The sequence below is a fragment of the Sorghum bicolor genome, chromosome 8, assembly GCF_000003195.3.
Source record: "Sorghum bicolor cultivar BTx623 chromosome 8, Sorghum_bicolor_NCBIv3, whole genome shotgun sequence".
Lineage (NCBI taxonomy): Eukaryota > Viridiplantae > Streptophyta > Magnoliopsida > Poales > Poaceae > Sorghum > Sorghum bicolor.
The window spans coordinates 34,382,604-34,402,566 of record NC_012877.2 but is presented as its reverse complement, the minus strand read 5'-3'; the positions used below and the strand labels follow the sequence as shown (position 1 = coordinate 34,402,566).

Genomic DNA, 19,963 nt, shown 5'->3' with positions numbered 1-19,963 from the left:
GGTCTAGGGGTTTAAATTGATGGTTAACTAATTGATGGACAAGCTAAAGTACGGTATGTGCCCTATATATGAAACCTATTTGCATTTTCAAAACCACATTATTATTTTAGTTATGAAAGCTATATGAGGGTAAGCCCACAAAGATAGTGATCATTTACATACACCTTCAATGAAGCATTTTCGATGCCATAGTAGCAGCCTTTGTTGTACTAAGATCCTAGGGAGTGCAAAAGTGGAACCCGAGAGCTTGACTCATCGGTTAGGGGCCTTCCTCTATTTCTCCATCACGCGAGATGTTATATGATTGGTGGCGCAATGTTAGTGATGCTAGAACTAGCACAACTACACGTGCATTGCAAATGGGGAACCTTGAGCATATGATAGGAATAATGTCTCTATGATCAGACATGTCATAGTTCTTTTATATATAAATAACTCTTATCTTCCAATCCATATACTTTACAAATAGTTTCTTGTGAAAAGGGTAGTATACATATATAATAGGTGCCACAATGAGTTGGAAACAACTAATCATGTTTTTGTTCCTAATAATATGATTGAGCACAATGATTTTATTCCTTAATTAACTTTCATTGAACATATTATCAATTATTAAATGAAAACACATCTTAAGTTTTCGTGTTTTAGAACTCTGGCTATGATTTATTCTTTTGACTATACCCTATTCTCCTATTTGTTGTATAGCTTCAGTACAATATGCTTCTTGTATGTGGGTTGTCCTAAAATTCTAGGAATATATTTATACGATGAAATCAGTAGCCCACTTTATGAAAACAAGTCTGTATAGTAATGCATAACTACATTTTTACATATCTATTGTTCTCAACAAATGCATAACTAGCATACTGTACAATCTCTCAATGTTGTTCTGGACACTATTTTTTTACATATACATTGTTCTGGACACATGCATAACTAGCAGACTGAATTTTTTGGCTGTTATTGTTGCTAGGCTGAAATCGAGAACTATCTTGCTGAACCAACTGAAGATGGGCAAGATCCAAAGACACCACTTCAAGCTATAACTCATGTTCTGCCCAAGTCATCTTCTCTCCGCAATATTGGCATGGAATCCATACAGATGAAGAAAAATGCCAAAGTTGCTGCAATGTGCAAGCGTGTGGAAGAACTTGAGGGCGAATTGCAAGCTGAGAAGAAGGGATCAGTGGGGCTGCGATCACAGGTGGCTGATTTGGAGAAGAAAGTAGAGGACCAGAATGAGACTGCAAGGAAGAATGAAGAAGAAACCGAGAAACTGAAACAACAAGGAAATGAAATCCAATCCTTCCTTCGCTCTTTGTTTGGAAGCCAGGACCCGTCTTGCGGATTACGCTCCACCGACCTAAAGGATCAAGGAAAACCATGAGATCAATGTCGGTTTGATCCGACGGCCCAAATTCACTTGAAAGGACTATATAATCAAGGCCTCTCCACCCCTGGGGAGAGAAGAGAAGAGGTTAAATTATTATCAGAGGTAGCCATCAAAGTTAGGGTTTTAGAACTTCTCTCCCACAGAGAATTAGAATTAGCTACTCCCTAATCCTTCAAGTTTAGAGGATTGATTAGATAGGAATTAGAGAAGTAGAGCACTACGCTCTGGATTCGGATCTTCGGTAATAAAGATTAGTATTATTTCATATCTTTCTCTAATACTTTGTTCTAATTGCATTATGTCTCAATTTATTATGTTCTTAGTTTGCTCTAGTTCTATATTTGATATAGTTATGATTGATAATGAGTTTATGTATGAGTTTGCAAAGCGCTTAGCTCTTGACACATGGGAGTTAAGTGGTAGATCATATGTAGGCGTGCTGCTTAGATATTATTTACGTGCAAATGTATCCTATTGGTCGGGTTGTGTGGTAGTTCGCGATAGTGACAGCTTCGTTGATTCTGATATAGTCCACCCTCCGTTGATAGGACTGGCATAATTTGTGTTGCCGAGTAAGTCTTGCGATGCTCTGATTTACTTTAGCAATGTTCCTTATAATGAATGAAGAGTCTTTTACACTATACATGATCTTATAGATAACTAGAGTAGATTGTGACTTAGTAGATAGTAGATAACTTAGAATCCATCCTCTAGCTAATCCGACGTCACCTTACATATATGAGGAGTAGTCTATTTTCTAATCGCTGTGTTAATTACCCATGAGCTTATATTTCATTATCATTATTATTGTGGCTTACCCCCTGTCAAAGTAAGTGACTGTGTGATGAGTTTCTCATTAGTAATCATGTTCTTGTAAGTTTATCTCTAGTCTATGCCTTGATAGGTTTATCCTTATCTTCATTTAATCCTTTTTCTCCTGAGCAAAATTATAAATAACGATACCTGGAATACTTACCTGGTGAAATGCTACAATGAGGTGTTTTACATGTCCGCTTGCGTATAGAATAGATTATTTTCTAGAGAGCCTCCATATTTATAAATACCTTTGTACACTCTGGCACCATGCTGGGGATGACAACCTAGTATCTAAGTGGTGTTAGCTAGTGTCAACAAGCATTTCTGGCACCGTTGCCGGAGAGGAAAAGGGAAACACGTAGGAAAGTCACGAAATCAGTCAAGGTTATTCACATAAAATATTAGACTAGACTATAGTGAAATAATTGCATAAAACAGCTACTAAGTGAGAAATCATAACAAGGCACCTCTGCTTTGGTAAGTTCACCCTGTTGTTTTTCTATGTTTATATTTTTATACAGGGTATATCAGGATTGACTTTGGATACAAACTCTTCATCATCAGAACCAAAGCAATCAAGAAAGGAAGAAGACGCTCGCTACCAATTGTGGAAGCTATGGCACAGAAGACCTTGCAAGAATTCTCTGCTCCAAGTCTTGAGAACATTCCAACTGGTCCAAGATTTGCAGTAGAAGAAGGAGCACCCGAGTTTAAGCTCAAGTCAAGCCTCATCAGTTTGGTACAAGCTACACAATTCAGTGGAAAGGCACATGAAGATGCTAGTGCACACTTGCAGAATTTTTTAGAGATTGGAAGCACAATCCACATCAATGGAGTCGACAAAGACGTCATACTGCTTCACCTTTTTCCATTCTCACTAGAAGGGAAAGCGAGGAAGTGGTTTTACACTCATCAAGATAACATCAACAACTGGACGAACTTGTCAGATGCCTTTCTATCAAAGTTTTTCCCTATAGGCAAAACAACTGCCTTGAGAGGAAATATTGTCAGTTTCCAACAGCAGAAGACAGAAACCATTTCAGAAGCATGGGAGCGTTTTCAAGGATACATATCAGATTGTCCTCACCATGGAATGGCCACATGGTTACTTATGCAGACCTTCTACCATGGATTAACCCAGAAGGCTCGTGAGTGCCTAGATGCATCTGCTAAAGGATCATTCTTGGAGCTTACAATTGGAAAAGCAGAGATACTTTTGGATAAGATAATAGAAAACCAAAGCTGGTTCCAAGATGAAGCTCAACAATGTCACCAAACTGAAGAAACACCAGAAGAAGTGAATGCATTATCAACCAAGATGGAAAATTTCCTCCATTGGATTGACCAGAGGGCCAAGTTTAAAGAAGATCAAAGGGCCATTGAGACAGCATACAAATATCAACCTACCTCGAGTCAACCCAATAGCAAAGGTATGAATTCAGGTAATACTTTCAAGCAACTTTCATTAAAAGAGATAATTGCTCAACAAACAAAAACTAATGATGAAGTTAAACAAAGACTAGATATAAATGAATCATCTCTAAAAGATATACACAATAAAATGGATTTTCTATTAACTGCCTTTGATGAGCAAAACACTCTTAATAAAAGGGTAGAGCTTAAATTAATAAAGCTAGCTGTTGTATTGCCTATTGCCACTAACATTGAGCAGGTAAAGAACAAAACTACTAGAGGAGGCAAAACCACCAGGTGAAAGGTCCTAATATGGCTAGAGGGGGGGTGAATAGCCTATTTAAAAATTCTACAAACTCACTAGAGCAAGAGGTTAGTAAATAACAAAGCGAAGCTTTTTGCTCTAGCTCTAATGGGGTGTTTGCAAGCCACCTATCCAACAATTCTAGTTGATATAATCACTAGGCACACAAGAGCTATGTCACTACTTACACTAGAAAGCTACCTAAAGTTTCTATACAAGTAAGTAAGCTACTCTAGTTTACAGGAATGTAAAGAGATGGTTTGAACTTTATACCGCCGCGTAGAGGGGATGAACCAACCAATAAAATGAAGTCCAATCACCGGGAGAAATCCAATGAACAATCACAATGGAGACTCAAAATTTTTCTCCCGAGGTTCACGTGCTTGCCGGCACGCTACGTCCCCGTTGTGTCGACCAACACTTGGTGGTTCGGTGGCTAAGAGGTGTAGCACGAACCTCGTTCTCACTAGGACACCACAAGAACCTACCCACAAGTGAGGTAACTCAATGACACGAGCACTTTACTAGAGTTACCTTTTGGCTCTCCGCCGGGGAAGGTACAAGACCCCTCACAATCACCGGGAGATGGCCACAAACAATCACCAACTCGTGCCAATCCTCCTCCGCTGCTCCAAGCCGTCTAGGTGGCGGCAACCACCAAGAGTAACAAGAAAACTGCAGCTAGAACGATCCCCAAGTGCCACTAGATGCAATCACTCAAGCAAATGCACCTGGAATCACTCCCAATCTCACAAAGATGTTTAATCTATGAAGGAGATGAGTGGGAGGTGTTTGCTTAGGCTCACAAGGATGTCTTGAATATTAGAATGCCAAGAGAGTGAGCCCCAAGCCGGCCAAACATGTATTTTTAGGCCCTCAAACAAATAGAGCCGTTGGCTCTTTCACTGGGCAAACTGCGGGGTCACCGGACGCTCTTAAAGGGGCACCGGACACTCAGACTCAGCGTCCGGTGCTCCAACGTCAGCCGTGTGTCAGAGTCTAACGGTAACCTACAGAGCATCGGACGCTGAGCAAGTCAGCACCGGACGCGTCCGGTGCACACCAGACTCATGCGCAGAGAGCTCCGCAAACACACAGGGTCACCGGACGCTAAGCACCGGTAGCGTCTGGTGCTCACCGGACCCATGCACAAAGAGGGTCGCAAAACGCCTGCACACCGGACGCTCAAGCCAGCGTCCGGTGCCTATCGTCCGGTGCCTTACCCTAGCTGGGCCAGGCACTGTTTGCACCGGACGCTCAGACACAGCGTCCAGTGCCTCAGTGGCCAGCGTCCGGTGAGTGTTTCCTGCGACTTCTCCAAATTTTCCCACCGGCGCAATAGAAAAAATGCACTTCATTTTCTCAAAAAGCACAGAATCCTGCCTCGCAAGCTCGGCGGGAGGGAGAGAGGAACCCATCCTCTCTCTACTCTTCAAACTCCACCTCCTTCTCAAAGTGTGCCAACACCACAACGTGTAAACCAACAAGTGCACGTGTGTTAGCATTCTCACAAACATTTTCTTTGAAGGAGTTAAGTTAGCTCACTAGGTTCTAAATGCATGCACATGAACAATGACACCTAGTGGCACTTGATAACCGCTTAGCCAAAGAATTCCCCTCTTTATAGTACGGCTATCTATCCTAAATGTGATCACACCCTCTATGGTGTCTTGATCACCAAAACCAAAGCCCTAAGCAATACCTTTGCCTTGATCTCCATAGGGTTTTGTTTTTCTCTTTCTTCTTTTCCAAGTTGAGCACTTGATCATCTTGTGGTCATCACCTTCATCACCATGATCATCACTTGCTTCATCACTTGGCATGTACCAACCTCATTAAGTCTACACACACTTAGTATAGAGATTAGTACTAGGGTTTCATCAATTATCCAAAACCAAACTAGGGCTTTTAATCTCCCCCTTTTTGGTAATTGATGACAACCCTTTTTACAAAGATTTTCAATAAAATTTTCTTGGATTCATGTTGCTTGCCCAAGCATTTTACCATGTGCAAAGGTTATGGACAAGTTTCATAAACCCAAATTCGTAGGAATTGCTCCCCCTACATATGTGCTAAGAGTTTGGATTTGAAAGCTTGCACATATGCTTGAATAGGAAATATAGGAGTCAATTTCTACCAAATGATGCTAAGGTGTAAAGAATGGACCTTTGAAGCGTGATACCAATCGGAGTTGCCAATATACACCATCCTTAGCACCACTAGTAACTAGACATTCAACAAACTAGAACACCTCGTGAGATCAACATTATAAACAAGGTTCTAGTACCACTTATGAAACAACTATAAGTCTAGTTATACTACCTATGCATGCTAGTTCTTCATTTCAACAATCAAACCTATAACTAGCATACACCACACAAGCAAGGCATTGGAGAGAAAGCTTCTAAAGCTAATGCAAATGCAAGCAACCATATGTGATGCACATACAAATGTAACATACAAGTTTATGAGCTTGCTCCCCCTACTTGTGTGCTTCAAAATTTTAATTGATCCCCTTCTTTTATCACCCTATCTTTGTACTTCTTCTTTTATCACCCTATCTTTGTGCTTCTTCTTTTATCACCCTATCTTTGTACTTCTCCTATAATTTCTCCCCCTTTGTCATCAATGACCACAAAAGGTGAGCTCAATTTTAGATAGGTTAGTGTGAAACCATGTGAAGTGAGATCATTTTCCCAAATTGGTTCAATCTAGATTACTTGCCTAAGATATTTAACTCGGTTTGATCCAAGGACAAGCTTTTTCACACCTCTAAATAAGGGTTATCTTGTACCATGTTGAGTTAAACACGTATAGCTCATATTCTAGATCAAACACTAGGATTGCAAGCCCACAAACATGTCATATGCTACCACTAGATCAAGTCAAGCATAGAAGCAATAGTGGTACCATATAAGCATCAAATTCATTTGATTTTCATGAATGATCCTAAGACATGTAAGGAATGACTAGATGCACTAAACAAGTCCTTAGCATAGGATGGATGACATGTCAAACAATTTTACCTTGCTTTGCTCGAAGGAGAGGCATGTCATACAGTAGGGGTGCATCAACACATATTTGAGAAGTCAAGTATGTTCAATTCATTCCTTAGCTTGCAAAACCTCTTCTCATCAAGTGGCTTGGTGAATATGTCGGCAAGTTGATCGTCGGTGCCTATACTCTCAATGCAAATGTCCCCTTTTTGTTGGTGATCTCTTATGAAGTGATGGCGGACATCTATGTGCTTTGTTCTTGAGTGTTGAACCGGATTGTTGGTGAGCTTCACAGCACTTTCATTGTCACATAGCAATGGCACTTGCTTGAAGTTGATTCCAAAGTCCTTCAAAGTTGCCTTCATCTATAGGATTTGTGCACAACAACTACCGGCCGCAATGTACTCCGCTTCGGCGGTTGATATTGCAACACTATTTTGCTTCTTGGATGACCATGAGACAAGTGATCTTCCCAACAATTGACATGTGCCCGATGTGCTTCTTCTTTCAACTTTACATCCCGCATAGTCCGAGTCGGAATATCCAACAAGTTCAAATTTTGCACCATTGGGATACCACAAACCAACATTTTGTGTATGCTTCAAGTACCTCAATATTCTCTTTGTTGCTTTCAAATGACTTTCTCTTGGTGAGGCTTGAAATCTCGCACACATGCATACACTAAACATGACATCCGGTCTTGATGCAGTCACATAGAGTAGGCTTCCAATCATAGACCGATACAACTTTTGATCCACCATATTTCCACTTGTATCATTATCTAGGCTTCCATTTGTTCCCATTGGAGTGCTAATTGATTTTGCATCATCCATACCAAACTTCTTGAGCATGTCTTTTATGTACTTGCCTTGACTCACAAATGTCCCATTCTTCAATTGCTTGATTTGAAGACCAAGAAAGTAACTAAGCTCTCCAATCATTGACATCTCAAACTCATTAGCCATCATGTTGCCAAACTCCTCACAAAATTCTTGGTTGGTTGATCCAAATATGATATCATCAACATATATTTGCAACACAAACAAGTCCTTGCCAATCTTCTTGGTGAAGAGAGTGGTGTCAACCTTGCCCATCTTTTAACCTTTAGAGAGTAAGAAATCTCTAAATCTCTCATACCATGCTGTAGGTGCTTGCTTCAAACCATACAATGCCTTTCTTAGCTTGTAAACATGGTTGGGTTTCTTGTCATCTTCAAAACCGGGAGGTTGCTCAACATAAACTTCTTCATTGATATAGTCATTGAGAAATGCACTCTTCACATCCATTTGGTATAGCTTGATGTTATGAGCACAAGCATAGGCCAACAAGATCCTAATTGCTTCCAATCTTGCAACCGGGGCATATGTTTCACCAAAGTCAAGACCTTCAACTTGAGTATAGCCTTGTGCAACCAATCTTGCTTTGTTCCTTACAACTATCCCATCTTGATCTTGTTTGTTGCGAAAGACCCATCTAGTACCAATGACATTGTGATCACTAGGCCTCTCAACTAATTCCCATATTTGATTTCTCTTGAAGTTGTTAAGCTCTTCATGCATAGCATTAACCCAATCAACATCTCTCAATGCTTCATCAGTCTTCTTTGGCTCAATGTGAGACACAAAGGAGAAATGCTCACAAAATGATGCTAATCTTGATCTAGTTTGCACTCCTCTTTGAATATCACCTATGATATGATCCAATGGATGATCTCTTGCAATATTTGTTGGTTGAAGTATTTGCACTTGGTTGATCATGAGATGATGTACTAGCTTGTTGATCTTGCACTTGTGTACCACTTGTACTAGCTTGATTTTGATCATGAGAACCACTAGCTTGCACATTAGAGGTAGGAAGCACTTGATCTTTGTCATCTTCAACATCAATCACCTCTCTTGGCCTTAAATCACCAATATCCATATTCTTCATTGCATCGGCCAATTGAGTGCCTCTCACATCATCTAGATTCTCATCTTCCTCTTGAGAGCCATTTGTTTCATCAAATTCAACATCATGCACTTCTTCAAGAGTACCACTAGCCAAATTCCACACTCTATAAGCTTTGCTAGTAGTAGAGTAACCAAGCAAGAATCCTTCATCACATTTCTTTTCAAATTTACTCAATCTAGTGCCTTTCTTCAATATGTAGCATTTGCAACCAAAAACCCAAAAATATGCAATGTTGGGCTTTCGTCAATTCAAGAGCTCATACGGAGTCTTCTCCATCATTGGGTGACAATAGAGTCGGTTGCTATAGTAGCAAGCCGTGTTGATTGCTTCGGCCCAAAAAGAATGACTCACATTGTATTCACTCAACATTGATCTTGCCATATCAATCAAGGTTCTATTCTTTCTCTCAACAAGACCATTTGATTGTGGAGTGTACTTGGCCGAGAATTGATGTCTAATGCCAAATTCATCACAAAGCTCATCAACTCTTGTATTCTTGAATTCGCTTCCATTGTCACTTCTCACTTTCTTGATGGTTGTTTCAAACTCATTGTGTATTCTCTTGACAAATGATTTGAAGGTTGCAAAAGCATCACTATTGTCACTAAGAAAGAATACCCATGTGTATCTTGTAAAATCATCCACTATCACAAATCCATATTTATTTCCACCAATGCTTGTGTATGTGGTTGGTTCAAATAAGTCCATGTGCAACAACTCAAATGCCTTGCATGTACTCATGATGCTCTTCTTTGGATGAGTGTTGCCAACTTGTTTTCCGGCTTGACATGCACTACAAAGCTTGTCTTTCTCAAATGTGACATCTTTCAATCCTCTAACAAGATCATGCTTGACTAACTTGTTTAATTGTTTCATTCCAACATGACCAAGTCTTCTATGTCATAACCAACCCATGCTAGATTTAGTGAGCAAGCATGTTGATAATTGAGCTTCACTGGCATTGAAATCAACCAAGTATAGATTCTCATATCTAAAGCCTTTGAATATCAAGTTAGAGCCATCTACACTTATGATCTCTACATCATCAACTCCAAATATGCATTTGAAACCAAGATCACAAAGTTGAGCTATGGATAGTAAGTTGAAGTTCAAGCTCTCTACTAGTAGCACATTGGAAATGCTCAAGTCATTGGATATAGCAATTTTACCAAGCCCTTTGACCTTCCCTTTGCCATTATCACCAAATGTGATACTATCAACACCATTGTCATCATTTGGATTGATTGAATTGAACATTCTTGAATCACCGGTCATGTGTTGTGTGCACCCACTATCAAGCACCCAATGCCTTCCTCCGGCTTTATAGTGTACCTACAAAACAAATCAATGTTTCTTAGGTACCCATACTTGCTTGGGTCCTTGGAGGTTAGTGACTAAGCTCTTTCGTACCCAAATGGCCTTCTTCTTTGGACCCACAATTGGTGTACCAACAAACTTAGCATGCACACCCTTCTCACCCTTGGTAAGCACATAACAAGAATCAAAAGGAATGTAAGGTACATTAGCAATTTTCTTGTTCTTGTTCATTTTATTGCAATTAAGCTCTAGGTGCCCAACTTGCTTGCATTTGTTGCAATACCGACCATTGCTCTTCACAAAGCTAGGCTTGTGAGTTGCAAAGGCTTTCTTGCCCTTCTTGGGGGTATAGCCTAATCCCTCTTTGTTGAGAGAAAACCTTTGGCTACCCAAGCACTTTAGCAAGCGGGCCTCACCACCATAGGCCTTGCCTAGGGCGTGAGTGAGCTCATCCACCTCTCTCTTGAGAGTCTCATTCTCAACTTTTAGTGAAGCATCACAAGTGATACTAACACTAGAAGTAGAGGTAGAGTTGGTGGTGGTGGATGAAGACCTACAAGAAGAGTTAGTGGCAACAACAATAGGTAGGTTGGGTGATTCTTTAATTAAGTCACATGTTGTGCCCACATCACATGATACAACAACCTTTTCCTTGTTCTCTTCTAACAACACGGAGTGAGCTTTCTCAAGCTTGGTGTGAGCCTTGCCAAGCTTCTCATGGGCTTCCACTAGCCTCACATGATTAGCATTGAGCTCATCAAAGGATTGCTCAAGAGATTTTAACTTCTTGGCCAATTCTTTGCACTTCTTGTTTTTAGATTGAATAAGAGAATCGGCTTGTTCTAACATGTCCATGAGTTGTTCATTAGTGAATTCATTTTCATCATCACTATCACTATCATGTTCATGTTCACTTTCACTTTCACTCTCATCATATTGTACCTTGTGGCCCTTGGCCATGAAGCATGAAGGAGTGTCGAAAAGTGATGGATTGTTGATAGCAATGCTTGCAAGCGCCTTCTTCTTGGATGCCTTGTCATCATCACTAGAATCATCATCCGAAGAAGCATCACTATCCCATGTCACAACATAGGATCCACCCTTCTTCTTTTTCTAGAAGACCATCTTCTTCTCTTTCTTTTCTTTCTTCTCCTTCTTGTTCTTCTGGTCATGCTCATCATTGTCACTATTGTAAGGACAATCCGCCACAATATGATCGGGGCTTTTACACTTGTAGCATAGCCTCACATGCTCCTTGTTCTTGAAGTGATCTCTTCTCTTTCTTGTGTGATAGCCCTTTTTCTTCATCATCTTGCCAAACTTGCGGACAAAGAGTGCTAGTGCTTCATCATCACTATCATCATTGGAGCACTCCTCATTACTTGATTCTTCTTTCTTGGCCTTGCCCTTGTTCTTGCTCTTGGATGAGGAGCTAGCTTTGAATGCTACACTCTTCTTCTTCTTGTCATCATCATCCTTCTTCATGACCTCATCATCATCATTGTCATTGTATTGATCTTCGGTCATGACATCTCCAAGTACCTCATTGGGAGATACACCCGTCAATCCACCTCTAAAGATGATTGTTCTCAATGTCTTGAACCTCTTGGGCAAGCACATCCAGAACTTGTGAATAAAGTCCTCATCCTTCACTTTCTCACCTAGGCCCTTGAGATCATTGATGATGACTTGGAGCCTATAGAACATCTCCGGTATAGACTCATCATCCTTCATCTTGAAGTTGGATAGCTTGTCCTTGAGCATATACAATTTGGCACTTTTTACCGTTGTAGTGCCCTCATATGTTTCTTCTAGTCTTGTCCACACTTCACTTGCCTTCTCAAGATCTTCGACTTGTTCAAACACCTTTGAATCAATGCCATTATAGATTGTGTTGAGAGCCATTGTATTGCATTGCTTGTTTGCTCTCTCATTGTCGGTGGGGTTAGCGGGGTCAAGAATCACAAAGTCATTTTCAGTGACTTCCCACACTCTATCATTGATTGATCCAAGATACATTTTCATCTTTCTCTTCCAATAGTGAAAAGAACTTGTGCCATCAAAGAACGGTGGTTTGCCCCCAACATGGTTGAACACTATTTGAGCCATAATTTGAGCACCGAGGTTGTTAAGCCTTCACAAACGGTGACCACTGCTCTGATACCACTTGAAAGGTCCTAATATGGCTAGAGGGGCGGTGAATAGCCTATTTAAAAATTCTACAAACTCACTAGAGCAAGAGGTTAGTAAATAACAAAGCGAAGCTTTTTGCTCTAGCTCTAATGGGGTGTTTGCAAGCCACCTATCCAACAATTCTAGTTGATATAATCACTAGGCACACAAGAGCTATGTCACTACTTACACTAGAAAGCTACCTAAAGTTTCTATACAAGTAAGTAAGCTACTCTAGTTTGCAGGAATGTAAAGAGATGGTTTGAACTTTATACCGCCGCGTAGAGGGGATGAACCAATCAATAAAATGAAGTCCAATCACCGGAAGAAATCCAATGAACAATCACAATGGAGACTCAAAATTTTTCTCCCGAGGTTCACGTGCTTGCCGGCACGCTACGTCCCCGTTGTGTCGACCAACACTTGGTGGTTCGGTGGCTAAGAGGTGTAGCATGAACCTCGTCCTCACTAGGACACCACAAGAACCTACCCACAAGTGAGGTAACTCAATGACACGAGCACTTTACTAGAGTTACCTTTTGGCTCTCCACCGGGGAAGGTACAAGACCCCTCACAATCACCGGGAGATGGCCACGAACAATCACCAACTCGTGTCAATCCTCCTCCGCTGCTCCAAGCCGTCTAGGTGGCGGCAACCACCAAGAGTAACAAGAAAACTGCAGCTAGAACGATCCCCAAGTGCCACTAGATGCAATCACTCAAGCAAATGCACCTGGAATCACTCCCAATCTCACAAAGATGTTTAATCTATGAAGGAGATGAGTGGGAGGTGTTTGCTTAGGCTCACAAGGATGTCTTGAATGTTAGAATGCCAAGAGAGTGAGCCCCAAGCCGGCCAAACACGTATTTATAGGCCCTCAAACAAATAGAGCCGTTGGCTCTTTCACTGGGCAAACTGCGGGGTCACCGGACGCTCTTAAAGGGGCACCGGACGCTCAGACTCAGCGTCCGGTGCTCCAACGTCAGCCGTGTGTCAGAGTCTAACGGTAACCTGCAGAGCACCGGACGCTGAGCAAGTCAGCACCGGACGCGTCCGGTGCACACCGGACTCATGCGCAGAGAGCTCCGCAAACACACAGGGTCACCGGACGCTAAGCACCGGTAGCGTCCGGTGCTCACCGGACCCATGCGCAGAGAGGGTCGCAAAACGCCCGCACACCGGACGCGCACCACCGGACGCTCAAGGCAGCATCCGGTGCTTATCGTCCGGTGCCTTACCCTAGCTGGGCCAGGCACTGTTTGCACCGGACGCTCAGACACAGCGTCCGGTGCCTCAGTGGCCAGCGTCCGTTGAGTGTTTCCCGCGACTTCTCCAAATTTTCCCACCGGCGCAATAGAAAAAATGCACTTCATTTTCTCGAAAAGCGCCAAATCCTGCCTCGCAAGCTCGGAGGAGGGAGAGAGGAACCCATCCTCTCTCTACTCTTCAAACTCCACCTCCTTCTCAAAGTGTGCCAACACCACAATGTGTAAACCAACAAGTGCACGTGTGTTAGCATTTTCACAAACATTTTCTTTGAAGGAGTTAAGTTAGCTCACTAGGTTCTAAATGCATGCACATGAACAATGACACCTAGTGGCACTTGATAACCGCTTAGCCAAAGAATTCCCCTCTTTATAGTACGGCTATCTATCCTAAATGTGATCACACCCTCTATGGTGTCTTGATCACCAAAACCAAAGCCCTAAGCAATACCTTTGCCTTGATCTCCATAGGGTTTTGTTTTTCTCTTTCTTCTTTTCCAAGTTGAGCACTTGATCATCTTGTGGTCATCACCTTCATCACCATGATCATCACTTGCTTCATCACTTGACATGTACCAACCTCATTAAGTCTACACACACTTAGTATAGAGATTAGTACTAGGGTTTCATCAATTATCAAAACCAAACTAGGGCTTTCACCAGGGATCCCCCATACCCAAAAGAGAAATAGAGAACATCAGCACCAGTGCAACCAGCAGTGATAGAAGAAGAAAGCCCAGTTGAAGCAGAAGATCTGCTACGACCACCAAAAATTGGAGAAATGAGGAAAGATTTTTACGACACCAACTATTTGCCATTTCCTAGAAGAAACATAGGACTGCAGTCGGATGAGCAGTTTGGTAAGTTTGTAGAGGTCATTCAGAAATTATATGTCAACATACCTCTACTTGATGCCATACATGTATCTACATATGCAAAGTACATTAGAGACATTCTTAACAAGAAGAGACCACTGCCCACCACTGAGGTTATCAAGCTGACATAAGAATGTAGTGCGGCAATCCTCAATATACCACCAAGGAAGAAGAAGGATCCAGGATGCCCCACAATTGATTGCTCGATCGGAAAACAATACTTCAACAATGCACTTTGTGATCTTGGAGCAAGTGTCAGTGTGATGCCAGCATCAGTCTACGAGAAGCTTGAGCATACGACCCTAGAACCAACATCAATGTGCCTACAACTAGCAGATTAATCAGTTCGACACCCATTGGGCATTGCTGAAAACATTCCAGTCAAGATCAGAGATTTCCTTGTGCCAGTAGACTTCGTGGTACTGGACATGAGTCCCGACTCAAAAGTATCCATCATCCTTGGAAGGCCATTTCTGAGCACTGCCAATGCCCACCTCGATGTCGGAAAGGGAGAAATCAAGTTCAACATAGACGGAAAGGAAGAACACTTCACATTCAAACCCACACTAGAGAGAGACCCTACAGTGAAGGAAGTTCATGAAGAAGAACCACTGGAGACACCATCTCCGGTGGAAGGTAATTCAGAAGATTAAAAGATTTGGAGGTCCAACTTGGGGGACCTAAAAATCCCAAATCCTCGCCGGGAGGTAAATCGGTATTTATCCACATTGTTTAAATTCTTGCATAATTATTTCTTGCATTAGTCATATTTATTCATAGCATTATTATAATAATAAAAAGCCCCATATAAATAATATTATGGTGTGTAACAACCCATATTTATTAATTATTATGGAGGCACAAAAATATTTTTCCATTATTATTTCAATAAGTTTCATTTCTCATAGATTTTCCTGCATTATATTTAGCAACCTTCTAGAAGCATGACCCACATTCCTTGGGTCCCACATGTCATACACCATACCTCACACACATCCCATCACATTATTTGATCCACCAACATAACTCCACTCACCAGCACTTTTCCACCGACCAACCACCACCCATGAACTATTATTTTGCGTAAGAGTTAAGCAAAGGAGGGAATAGAAAAGTTGCAGCCAGGATGGGCACCAAAGGTGGGCACCTGCCCACCTACAAAGGGCGCCCGCCCTGTCCCACCTTCCTCCTATAAATTGCCACCTCCTGCCTCCATCTCCATCACACAAGCCTCCCAGAAAACTACACAAGTTTCAGTTTCCAGAGAAGGAGCTCTTGTAGTGAAGTAAGAAGAGAGTAGAGAGGAAGAGAAGAGTGGAAGAGAAGTTGGTAGTCTTTGAGTGAGAGAGTGAGGTTCACCTAGCAAGTAGTGATCCCGCTGTCCAAAGCGGAAGTAAATGTTGTTTAGGGGGAGGTGCTGCCAAAATAAAAACTTGTCTTGAACGACTAACCCCTGGACTACTGACATTTCGGATAGCTGACCACTAACATTTTTCTCTCACATTTTCCACTAGTTGTGTGTGTGTCAACTTTTGTTTGTAGGATGTTCAAGAAGGTGAAGAACGCAGGGAAGGCCCTCAAGAACATAGGTACAAGGAGTTCATCCCGACACTCCTCGCACCCGTCAGTGATGAGCGTCGACCCGACACCTCCGCAAGCTCCGTCATCTTCATCTGATCAGTAAGTCAAGGTCCTCCTCAAGATAGGAGACCTTAGACTAAAGACCCGCAGGGAAAAGGAATTTTACCAGCAGCTAAAGAACAAAGATTTCATTCACACCCCCACTCTTGATCCTATCTTGCTACAAGAAATAGGTATGGATACTGAATTCAATTTGATTTTCTAGATGGTGGGATGGACAAATTTTTGGAACATAACCGAGCTAGGTTCCCGTCTTCTCACCCTTGAATTTCTTTGCACTTTACAATATTATGAGGGGGGAATCGCATTTCGGATGTTCAAACAGGACATTTTGTTGTCTTGGAGAGAATTGAGCGACCATCTCGGTTTCTCTTCAAGATGCATCCTGAACATTGACACCGACTTACCTAACTTTGAGAGAAACCAGTTCTGGAGAGAGATATCTAGAGATAATTTTTATAGTCAAGCCCGAACTAGTGACATGGAACACCCCACTCTTAGGATGTTCCAGAAATGGCTTGGGTACAATCTTTTCCATCGTGATGACATTAGAAAAGTGAGAGTAGGAGATTTACAACTTCTATATGCTGCTATTAATAAAGTACCCACTTCACCTGTTACACTTCTGGTTTCTCATTGGCTTAGTATACCTAGTCTTCAGGGACCTGTAGGATGTACTTCACTTATCACTCGTCTAGCCTCTAGTCTTCATTTACTAGAAAACTCGTCCTTGGAATTCATAGATGAGTTACGAATTTATCATGGCTATGACACATTTAGACAAGCTCGGATGTTAAAGAAAGAGGGGAACATAATGTATATGCTATATGACAATAAAGGCAAGATTCGGTTACCTAACCCGAACCTTGGCCTCTATGTTGTTCAAAATTTTTTGATTCAGATTGCAGTGACACCGGTAAACCAGAGAGCTCCACAACGAGTAGCATCTGAAAGGATGACCACCCATCAAGAACGCACCTGGTATGGAGCTGATCCCGGGCCAGAAGAAGCAACGCACCTGCATTATTGCGACTACAACCCCCGAGTCCTTCGAGACCCATGGGTTCGACATGCGCAACCATAAGAGCCAACACATGAGACATGGCCGGAGAGACATGATCACCAGTGGACAAACCCGCCTTTCCATACGGGCAGGTACTCCACTGATACATATGGAGCTTCAGGATCCAGACCTCCGCCCCAATTCGATGCAGGACAATACTCCGATGCCTCTTATGCTTTCACGAACGACTACTACCAAGAGGACGGCGCTTTCTTCACCCGTACCGACAACACTCTCCTCGACATCCAGAATACGCAAGCAAAACATGGACAACTCCTGGAACAACAACAAAAATGGAACCAGAGCCACGCTACTGCAGTACAAGAACTGAGACAAGACACCACAACAATGAACGACAACATCACCACCATGATGCGATTCTGGAATATTGGGTAAGACCGACAACCACATCCAGCTTGGGGGAGTTCCTCCCCATTTTATCAAGTAAGTTTTTATTTGCACTTCTTATTTATTCTTTTCTATTTTAGTGTTTTATTTATCTTAAAGAGAAAAACTTAGAAAACCCAATAAATATTTTCTTGCTTTAATTTACTGCATTTTATAAACCTGAAAACAAAATAAAAAGAGTGTGTAGATAAGTGTGCTTTATTTTTCCTGCTAAGTTTAATCTCTAGAAAAATAAAAGACCAAAAAGATGCATGATGGAAATGATGAACAGTTGCTCTGTTTACTTACTTTCAAGTACCTAGCTTTTATATTAGAGTTCTTCCAGGAATTACTAAAAACTACAATTTAATATCTATAAGAGCATGAGCCTAAAACTAAAGTCTAGGTAAGAGAAAGGCATGATATAAAGTTTGAGCTACTGTTTATCTTGTTCCTACCACACTAAGTTTTGGAGATTTGTTTTGAAAACCTGCAAATCACATGATGAGTTCCTAGTATGACAAACTTCCTACCACATCCATACTTGCTATAACATATTTTCCTACTTATATACACATTGAGTTTGATCGAGCTGTTTAGACCCTTAGGAGTTTTTCATGTGGTTAAATTAAGATATCACTTGCACATATCTACTACACCATCCACCACCATTCATTATAAATTGCTAAAAAAAATAATATTATCACTCACTGTCCTAAGTATTGTTATTCTCTCTCTCCAAAAAGATTCAATGCAAAAGATGCATGGGTTATGCAAAAATATGCGAGGAAATAAAAAGGGGCAAGTGCCCGGAACCTCGAAAAAGAAAGAAAAAGAGTGAGACGAGAGATAAAAATGGACAAGTGTCCGGAGTAGAACTAGGGGTACAAAGATGCCCACTTAAGCGGAAAAAATGGACAAGTGTCCGACAGTAGAATTAGGGGTGTCTACTAATCACCTGAAAAAAAAAGAAGAAGAAAAAGATAGCCCATGTTCTCCCAAAGCAAAGATCCAAGAAGATGAGAGATAGCAATATGAGGAGCAATGAGAAGTAAGTTTTATTATCACTTATATATTTTCACCATTACTATCATTTACTCCACCACACATGCACATTTAATTATATGCTGAGTTCCTTTGGATCCATGGCTCGATTAGACAACATATGTATGAGCTGTTTTTAACTCCTATGAGCTCCACTTAAATATTCTATTAGCTATATGAAAGTGATATTTTGGTAAGGATCCACAAATACCATATATAGAGAGACTTGAGAGAATCATTGCTGGGAACTCTGAGTTTTATTTTGAAAACTTATGAAAAACTCTGGAAAGGTGAAGTATAGACAGGAGGAATAGTACTTGACTTAATTATTTTGTCTTTCGATTACTTAAGACTCAAGTGCAGGTATTAAGCTCCATGACACTTCACTCTAATCTGGAAGAATTTTATATGGAAGCATGTGTGCCTGTCAGGAAAGAAAACATCGAAGCAACTTCTGATCTATCTGAGTTTAGCTGTTTGCTCATGGACGAGCAAAGCGTAAGCTTGGGGGAGTTTGTTGACGGTCCTTAAGTACTAAATTTAACCATCAACTAAACATTGAAAAAAGGATCAATATGCACCAAACATCTAGAATTAGAGGGTTTAATCTGACAGAATTCCACGAGCTTTGGTGTTTATCTATTTCTGCAGGGGGTTATAGAAAATATGGAGAGAAGGCCCACATGTCATGTTTACAACGAGATAATTACATGCCGCGCAATTTTCCTCCATCTAGAAGAGTCCAGAAGCCACGGGAACGAAGGAGAAGGCGATCGGGTCCAGGGGCAGGGCGCCCGCCCTCCCCCCTTGGGCGCCCGCCCTGAGTTGGAGTCCAATCAGGACCCGTCTTGCGGATTACGCTCCACTGACCTAAAGGATCAAGGAAAACCGTGCGATCAATGTCGGTTTGATCCGACGACCTAAATTTATTTGAAAGGACTATATAATCAAGGCCTCTCCACCCCTGGGGGAGAGAAGAGAAGATGAGAAATTATTATCAGAGGTAGCCATCAAAGTTAGGGTTTTAGAACTTCTCTCCCACAGAGAATTAGAATTAGTTACTCCCTAATCCTTCAAGTTTAGAGGATTGATTAGATAGGAATTAGAGAAGTAGAGCACTACGCTCTAGATTCGGATCTTCGGTAATAAAGATTGGTATTATTTCATATCTTTCTCTAATACTTTGTTCTAATTGCATTATGTCTCAATTTATTATGTTCTTAGTTTGCTCTAGTTCTATATTTGATATAGTTATGATTGATAATGAGTTTATGTATGAGTTTGCAAAGCGCTTAGCTCTTGACACGTGGGAGTTAAGTGGTAGAT

The 19,963-nt window shown here is 41.4% G+C and overlaps 1 protein-coding gene across 1 annotated transcript in view; it reads left to right on the top strand.

Annotated features, from left to right (window-relative positions):
* Positions 1–19,963, top strand: part of LOC8086169 (nuclear mitotic apparatus protein 1) — a 53,565-nt gene that overhangs the window by 11,528 nt on the left and 22,074 nt on the right. The window contains exon 2 of the mRNA XM_002443095.2: positions 974–1,320. Within this exon, the coding sequence (XP_002443140.2) occupies positions 974–1,320 (347 nt within the window). The remainder of the gene's footprint in view (positions 1–973; positions 1,321–19,963) is intronic.